Source organism: Nicotiana attenuata, unplaced genomic scaffold, assembly GCF_001879085.1.
Source record: "Nicotiana attenuata strain UT unplaced genomic scaffold, NIATTr2, whole genome shotgun sequence".
Classification (NCBI taxonomy): domain Eukaryota; kingdom Viridiplantae; phylum Streptophyta; class Magnoliopsida; order Solanales; family Solanaceae; genus Nicotiana; species Nicotiana attenuata.
Genome location: NW_017670306.1, coordinates 209,376 through 218,544, shown reverse-complemented (window position 1 = coordinate 218,544; position 9,169 = coordinate 209,376). Strand labels below are relative to the sequence as shown.

The 9,169-nt window shown below is 36.6% G+C and overlaps 1 protein-coding gene across 3 annotated transcripts; it reads left to right on the top strand.

The window, feature by feature from the left end:
• The first annotated feature begins 333 nt into the window (after positions 1-333).
• On the top strand, positions 334-8,076 carry LOC109237558 (protein FAR1-RELATED SEQUENCE 9). 3 transcript variants are annotated; one of them, XM_019403878.1, is made up of 4 exons: positions 334-536; positions 691-759; positions 1,200-2,754; positions 7,550-8,076. In XM_019403878.1, the coding sequence occupies exons 3-4, from the start codon at positions 1,270-1,272 to the stop codon at positions 7,715-7,717; spliced, it is 1,653 nt and encodes a 550-aa protein (XP_019259423.1). In that variant the 5' UTR covers positions 334-536; positions 691-759; positions 1,200-1,269; the 3' UTR covers positions 7,718-8,076. The 3 variants fall into 3 exon arrangements, with proteins under 3 accessions (XP_019259423.1, XP_019259424.1, XP_019259422.1); XM_019403879.1 differs by lacking the exon at positions 691-759 and having other exon boundaries at positions 1,230-2,754; XM_019403877.1 differs by lacking the exon at positions 691-759.
• Positions 8,077-9,169: the final 1,093 nt, after the last annotated feature.

The following is a 9,169-nucleotide window of genomic DNA, read 5'->3' as shown; positions in this document are numbered from 1 at the left end:
AAAAATTAACATGTGTCAATTTATAGACGGTATTTGACTAAAGAAAGAAAAAAAAAACTTTTAAAATTTATGGTGTAAACACATGAAAGGTAAAGTAGTAAGTTTAAAGTGTAATGGTTTTTCAAATAAGGAAATATAATATATTTTTTTTTGTCAGACTAAGAAAAAGGACACGAAAAATTGAGATAGAGGGTAGTATTTTCTTAGTTTTTTTATTTAATAATTCTCATTAATTATAAAGATATACTATTAAAAAAGGTATTTTGCCGTTTCGGACTTTTTAGTTCAAGGCGTCTTTATAACGATGATACAATAAATATACACATACACAGATATAAATATACAGATATGGAGAAACATAGTTTTCATTAAAACTCTTCAGAATCTAAAAAAAAGCGTTCATATGAAAAGGGGGATACCAATTTGTGAACTCGCTCAAAATAAAACAGAAGGGATATCAACAAATTTCAATTCAGTTTGAGGCTTTGAACTTCTTCACGACACCACTGTTCCTCAACGGCCAAATCGAGCTTTAGGTTCTAGCTAAACCCTATTACTTTTGTTATAAGAGAATACAAATTGCAAATTCAGCTGCAAAAATGCATTGTTTCTTCTCGAATTACATAATTATCCCTCTTTCTATTGTTCTTTGTGCATTAGAACATTGAAATGTTAATTATCATACTGCAGAGTTAAAGTAGTAATTTTCATCGAGTCAATTACCAAATCTTTACCTTTCAGTTTCTGGCCATCTTAAAGGTAAGCTTTTGATTTGATGTCTTGAATTCAAGTAGCCCCACCCCTAGTACGGTTCTTTGTTAGCGTATCAGAAAAAAACTCGATTAAGTAATATCTGTAGCAAATGAATGATGGATTATTAACAAAGAGTGAAGTTAGTTTCTGTTTGGAATGAGTGAACTTAGCTTGCAGTCTCATATGGCCAATACTTGTTTTATTTTTTGGGTTGCAATAGTACTTCTGGCAGGCTGAAAGTTAACACTCTTATCCAATTGTATATCAAGTGAACATTCAAGTTACTAAGCAAATTTTACTGAAAGCAATGAATTAAAATTTTAGATATCTTAAATATGCCGTTTTGCAGATAACCGTTGATACAGAATTCTGAATAATTTTGCAACGAAATGTTTCCTCTTGCAATGAATTCATGGTTATGCTCTATTATCTGCCAATCTCTTCAGGTCGTGACTAAGTTGTTCATAAGAACGCAGCTTTTGCAGTCTGTATTGGAACATTGGGGGAGGACTACAAATGACTAGCAGACAGAGAATCCTCGGTGGAGGGGTTCAGCATTTGTTGGACTATCTGAGGCGAATGCACTCCGAAAATCCGGCATTCTTCTATGCTGTTCAAGATGATAACGGATCTTCTAATGGAAACATTTTTTGGGCCGATGCAACTGCCAGGATGAACTATCACTATTTTGGGGACACTATCAAATTGGACACTTCCTATCGAGCTAATTGCTATAGCGTACCTTTTGCCACTTTCACTGGTTTAAATCATCATGCCCAGCCTGTTCTCTTTGGCTGTGCTTTGCTTTTCAGCGAGTCTGAGACCTCACTTGTCTGGCTCCTCCAAACTTGGCTTCAAGCAATGTCTGCACAGAAGCCTGTTTCCATCACAACTGACACGAATCATCTCATACAGATGGCTATTGGTCATGTTCTGCCAGAAACGCGCCACCGTCTTTGTAAATGGAGCATACTTCGAGACACCAAGGAGAAGCTGACCCATGTATGTCAAACACATCCAACCTTTGAAATTGAATTTATGAAGTGCATCAATGAAGCAGAGACACTTGAGGAGTTTGAATCTCAGTGGAAGTCACTCCTAGAAAGATATTACCTCAGGGATAATGAATACCTTCAATCAATTTATATTGCTCGCCACCACTGGGTTCCTGTTTTCATGCGAGAGACATTTTTTGGGGATTTTTTAAGTGATGAAGACAATGATGCCAAAAACACTTTCTTCGATGGGTTTGTGAATGCTTCTACCTCTATCCAGTTATTAATTAAATACTATGAAAAAGCCATTACAATCTGGCATGAAAAGGAATTTAATGCAGATCTTGACTCTAATAATACTACACCAATTCTAAAGACACCATCGCCTATGGAAAAACAAGCAGCTGATCTCTATACGAGGAAGGTGTTCATGAAATTTCAACAAGAGCTGGTTGAGACCCTTGCAAATCCTGCAACTAAAATTGGTGACTCTGGAGCAATCACAACATATCATGTTGCAAAATTTGGGGAAGAGCACAAGGCGCACACGGTTAGGTTCAACACACTTGAGTTGACAGCTAACTGTAGCTGTCTAATGTTTGAATTTTCAGGTATAATTTGTAGACATGTGTTATCTGTGTTCAGAACCAAAAATGTTCTTACGCTTCCTTCCCAATACATTTTGAAACGTTGGACAAGAAATGCCAAGACTGGTGGTGGAGGCACTATAGAGGAAAATCCTTTAGAGTTACCTAGCAATTCACAAGAGTCTTTAACTATGCGTCATAATAGTTTGCGGCAGGAGGCTATTAAATTTGTTGAAGAAGGGGCTAAATCTATTCATAGTTATAATGTCGCAATGAATGCTCTGAAAGAGGCTGCAAAAAAGGTTTCTGCTGCAAAGAAGAAAAACACTGACAAAACTCAGGTGACCAACATGGTAAATGGATGCAATCAAGGAGTGGATGAAGGAGATATTGATCAAGCAGATTCAGGTCAATCCAAGGTAAGTTTTCAATTAAAGTTCCTCACTTTCTATGATCTGAATTTTGTCCATCTAATGATGTTTCATTCCCTTGCTATCGAATTTTTGCTATACAACTATGCCCTTTCTATGTGGATTTCCCCATTCCGTCCTATATGCCTTTCTAGAACCCGTCTAAGTAATGCGCGCAGTAGAAAGTTCATGATGCAGAACTCATTTGGTTGACTTATTCTAATCCAACTGGCTTTTAGTTTCCAAGTGATACTGTAATCCTCCGAAAGTTGATCCTAACTGTTGCCATGAATATAGATGAACAAGATAAAGATTGATATGATTAATTTCACCAGATTCATGGATTTCTTTAATGCTATAACTCGTCTGATATTATATGTTCTCCTTTTCTAATCCAAGTCGAGGCTCATAGGTCTGTGCAATATACTTTATTTATTTGTGCAAAACATAAATAACATTTATTCATGGTTTTTTGAGTCATGTTCGTGTTCTTGTTGTGGATTTGGTAACAATCTACATGGTCTGCCAACAATCCAGAAATCACACCCCTTCAATATGTTAATGACACGCTAGTGTTCTGTGAAGCTGATTGAGAACAACTGAAAATTCTGAGGGTGATATTTATCCTATTTGAATCTATATCTTGGTAGCATATTGACTGGAGCAAGAGTTATCTATATCAAGGTTCCTGCTATCCAAAACCTAGTTGACATTCTTGGAGTAAGAATTGGAGAAATACCTACCATGTATCTTGGAACGCCTCTGGGGCAAAGAGGAAGTCAAAAGAAATTTGGAATGGTGTCTGGAAAAGTGTGAAAAGAAACTAGTCAACTGAAAAAGCTAATTTCTTTCGCTGAGTAGCAGACTAGTTCTAATCAATAGTGTACTGGATGCCTTCCCCAATTCCATGATGTCTCTATTTCCTATCCCTGCAAATGTGGTCAAAAGAATAGATGCATTGAGGAGGAACTTTATTTGGCAACGCAACCGTTACAAAGACAAATGTCACCTGGTCAAATGGGACTCCCTTTTTACCAACAAGAACGAAGGGGCGCTGGGCATTAGGAACTTAAGAATTTAGAATCACAGTCTAATGACAAATTGGCTCTGGAGATTTGCTTCAACTGAACACTCACTATGGAAAAAGGTCATTAGGGTGAAGTATGGATTGGAAGGTAATTGGACAACCAACTCTACAACCCGTCCTTATGGGGTCAGTCTATGGAGATCAATCAGGAGCTTGTGGCCAAAGTTCATAAACAAATCCAGATTCAAGGTGAGCAATGGAATGGAAACTTCTTTCTAGGATGACATGTGGCTAGGCCAACGTCCTATGAAACAGATTTTCCCAGACATTTACAACCTGAACCAACAGCAAGGAGCAACTGTGGGAGAGATTTTCCCAGACATTTACAACCTGAACCAGCAACAAGGAGCAACAGTGGAGAGGTATGATCAAACCAAGGATGGAACCTTAGCTATAGAAGATTATTCGATGATTGGGAGATTGTCCAGCGAACAGAATTCTACAACACCTTGGATCAATTCAAAGGGACACTTCTGAAGATCATATGTTTTGGTAAAGGGATAGGCAAGGTAAATTCTGAGTTAAGTCTGCCCACAAGGAATATAACACCTCTAATAATCAGATTGGAAGTTGGCCTTGAAAACTAATTTAGAAAGTCAAAATTCCATACAAAGTTGCTTGTTTCACGTGGCTGCTAGCCAGAAAAGCATTCTTAACTCAGACAATCTTATCAAGAGGGGCTTCCACCTATGCTCCTGATTCTACTTATGTGGAGAAGAGGCAGAGACAATCAATCTCTTTTTTGCACTGCAGGATAACAGAACAAATTTGGAGGATTTTTTTTAATTTGAAAGGAATCATGTGTTTAATGCCAATGAGTACTATTGAAGTTCTAGAATGCTGGAACAGATTCAGTAGCTCCCCTAATCAGAAAGAGAGATGGAAACTTGTTCCAGCTTGCATTTGGTGGATTGGTTGGAAAGAGAGAAACACAGATGTTTTGAAGATAGACATAGTACTATCCAGAAAATGAAAATGCATTGTTTAGCTCTTTTTTATTTTTGGTATAAGCAATAGTACATGGAAGATCCAGAATATTTTGTTGATATCTTAGGATCCTTCTAAGTAGATTAAGGACTTGGAAATCTTCCTGTACCAACCACCCCCTGTAATTATGGATGGCTGTATCTGTTTTGATGCAGTTAATATATTTACAACAAATGTTACCTCAAATGTTGGTAGGAACACAATTTTATCACTGAGGGAGTGCATCGCGGTTCAACTATGATTCACATTTAGGAAATAACCTCGAAGGGTGTGTTGGAATTTCATTCTGTACAAAATATGATAGGGCCTTTTTTTTATTCAAAGAAGACTAACACAAAACTATCAGTATAAAATTTTAGTAATGTAAGCTGCTGATTTATGGTTTCAGAATGACATCCATTGCGTACATTGAAAACTAGATTGTAGGTAGTATACTTATGAATAGAGTTTAGTGGCATCATTAGTACTGTAATTAACTCTTTCTCTTGAAGTTTTCCGTACTCATCTACATCATCCCAGCAGGTATTGGATTTTAATCTCCTCCCCTACATGCAGCCATTTGCTCCATTCCGGTGTATGTCCACTGTTAAGTAAATTTTATCCTATTCCCAACTTAGAGCTGCTCCAAAGTCTATCAAACATTTAGAATAACAAGCCGGCAGAGAAAAAAATAGAGAGAGAGAGAGATGAAATTAGATATTCAAAGATGAGAGCAGGGCGGGAGAGACTGTATATTGGAGTGATTTAAGAGAGAAATCCTAAATGTTAATTCTATGGAAGATGTGAGCTCATATGAGACTGGACAAATTAGAATGATCAAGTCGGATAAAGATAGCAAGTATTACATAGAGGATAAGACGAGAGAAGGTCAGCTGAGATGGGTTGAATATGTCCAAACTCCAACGTAGACCTCCAAATGAACCAATCAGTAGATATCATAATACAGTACGGTGATTGAAGGTGCTAAAAAGGAACAAGGTAGACCTAAAATCACTAGGATAAGTATTCTCAAAGACCTATAATCACTCGAATCAATGCAGACATAGCTAAGAATAGAACACGATGAGAGTATAGGATCTATATTGGTGATACCAACTGGTTGCGATTAAGTGTTAATTGTTAGTGTGAGCTTAGGATATATCTCGTTTTATGGAGTCCATAGTTAAAGGTGAATTACGTATCAATATTTGAATGAAGTGGGCCTAATGGAGCAGAACTGAGAGAGGATTCATATCTCCTTCCCCAATTTGGGATTGAGGTATAGTTGATTGATCGTTAGATTAAATGAATAGAATTGGCACTTTTACGGTCACAGTTTAATGATCATTGTTGACGGGCACATGTATCAAAAAGGTGAGAGTTCAAGTTTCATCATGCTTAAATAGGAGTGGATCTTAAAGCGAGAGAATACCTTCGAGTAGTTTACACCTTCTTTAATGCAAAAGTGGATGTAATGGTACCTTTTTGAGGAACTTGTATTCTCTTTTAGGAAAGTGCATATCATTATAAGACAACCAATATTAGTGGATGCAAAGGTGCAGTGTTTACTTTTGTTTCATTTTTGGTGTTAACAGGGCTTTGTAATTGATGCTGAAACAGTGATAGATCCCATAGATGGGAAGGGAATTCTTTTGGTATCCTATAAATACACTTGCCTGCACTTCCATCTCTCAAAAAGTAGCGTGTGAGAGTTAAACTGGGGAAAAGGAAGTAGTGTTTTATATATTGCAGGGGTCATGAGGTCAAGTTCTTTTTGCTAACCAGTCTATACATATTATCTTTTAACCAAATATCATTCCTTTGAATTTAATGATAGCTCTGGTCATTACGATAGTCCAATGATGGCGAGATTGATATTGATACATACTATGTGCTGCCGCCAATAAACGTCCCTTGATCTTCTTTTCTGTTTGAATCTATTGTTGAGAGAAAAGCTAAATTGAACAACTGGGAAGGGTCACTTGTCAGCACAGAAAGTTTTTTTGGTAGTCAACACCTCTATTATGTCTTTCTTCCGTATTTGATAGTTGCATCCAGGATTGAGAGTATTATGCTGAATTTCCTCCAAGATGAGTGGAGAACTGTGGGAGAAACCATTTTCTTAGCCTGGATCACTGAGTAAATTCAACGCAATCCTCTCAATCCGGGATGCATCTCTAAGCAATACAGAATAAATGAGGAACTGAAAGTGCCTTCAGCATAATCCTCTCAATCCGGGATGCATCTCTAAGAAATACAGAAGAAACGAGGAACTGAAAGTGCCTTCTCCAAAACTTTGTGGTAATGGAAATTCTGGATAACAGCACAACATATACTCAAATCTAAATATTCCAGAAAACCCCCTAAATTTAGGATCTAGAAAGCAAAACATTAAAGATGATAGTCATTAGAAATTCAAGCATCATGCTATGCATAAAAGTTGCAAGTATTCTTGAGTATCACTTACTTTGAGTTCATCTTTGTCCTTCTGACTTGGAGTTTTCAGTTGAAGAAACTGGTTAAATTCAATTTACTATTATTATAGTAATTTATTATTTCGTAGTCACATTGATTAAAACACATTACAGTTCCTTGTAACCTAGAAAAGAGTTAGTGAGTCTGATAGTGACAAAGTACTCGGACATATGTCAATTAATGAAACCTTACTGTAAAGAGATATTTATCCCAATTAATGATGGTAGTTTTAGCCAGCTACTGTAGTGGATTTACTCCTATATTCTTTTTTGGCAGGAAGAGAAGGAACAAAAGATTCGTGAATTGACTGCCAAGTTAGATTGCATAAATCAACGCTCTGAAATTTATCGTGCCAATCTATTAGCAGTTTTGAAAGACATGGAGGAGCAGAAATTAAAGCTATCTGTGAAAGTGCAGAATGCACGACTTAGCTTAAAAGAGTGACTTCTTTCATTTTCTCGTTTCAATGCAGGAGAATGCTTGAAAGTTTTCTCTCACATTTTGAAGTTAGCTCTCATTCAGTCATTGATGAGAGTCAAGAAGATGAAATGTATATAGCCAGAATCTAGCTAGCATTTTTTTCCAGCAAGATTCTTGCAAGTAGGACGAGGGAGACTCCTGATTGCTATAATATAAAGGTTGCGAATAAGAAATTATCATTTTTTCTCGTTCATGCGTCTTTCTAATTTAACCTAAGATGCTATAATATGCACAAATTTACTCTTGCATTTGTTTGACACACTTTCAGAAACGGTAATCCTATCATCATTCAGGACTATGAAGAACTTTTTATTTTCTTTTTCTTCGTTTTGTGTTGAATTAACATAGTTGGTAGGATTTGATATGCTTATTCGAGTTTTGGATCCCTTAGTAGCTTATGTTATGTCAGTTGTTTGGATGCTGCTGGGGAAGTCTCTTTTAATTTATATAATAATGGGATTATGAATATGAGTACAAAGATTGAGTTGAGATGATATTTTTCCAAGGTATTCCTGCATAGCAACATATGGATAGTTTTGAATATATGCATGCATAGTTTCATCTGCTGATATCTCAGTTGTGTTAAATTATCTTTTAAGATTCTACAAATGTGCGAGACTGCTAGAATAGAGTGTTGAGATTGGTCTTTGTACGGTAGCCAACCATGATGTCTGGAGAAGCAGTACGAGTCCAGAACACCAATGTTATTTTTGGACACAGAGCACAAAAATAGGTGAAAAAACAATTGATGACCATTTTATGTATAGCGTATGGATTGCATGCGCTATACCTTAATGACACGTTTCTCCATTAAGGTATAGCACATGCAATCCATGCGCTATACTTCTTAATTAACTGACCAACAATAATTGGTGGGCATAGCGCCTTTAATTAATGCATTATACACTCACAATTATTGTACCCCAGCACATCTTTTTTGCTTATTTAAGAAGCTTCATACTTTCTTAGAAAATCCATTCCAAAAATTTCAGGCTTCTGCATCCTTTTTATTTTCCTTTACTCATTCCGAAATATTTGTTTAACTTTTTCTGCATTTTGCCATAATGTCTGAAAAACGAAAAATTAAGGTTTCATTATATTTGGGGGTGGGGGGTGGGGTGGTGGTGGTTAGGTTGTCGTGGAGAATAACTCAGTACACTATAGTTGTTCTCCACAGTGTATTGTTAAGTTGCCACTTACATTGGAGTACGATAGATTGATATCGTTGATATGTAAAAAAATGAGTGTGAGGAAACGTCCAGTTAATATTAAAGTAACCGGAAGATATCCATATTCTCTTACTTCGCAAGGGGTTGCTTGTTATGCTGAGTTTAACATCGAAGACGATGAAACTCTGAAAGATTTTTTGAGGATTCCGGATGAACACCGGAAACTTCTTGTGATAAAAATACTGGA

Excerpts from the sequence above, each read along its gene's own strand:
- LOC109237558 (XM_019403879.1), top strand. The coding sequence starts at position 1,270 with ATGACTAGCAGACAGAGAATCCTCGGTGGAGGGGTTCAGCATTTGTTG. Across the intron at positions 2,755-7,549 it reads CAGATTCAGGTCAATCCAAG|GAAGAGAAGGAACAAAAGAT; the intron begins GTAAGTTTTCAA and ends CTTTTTTGGCAG.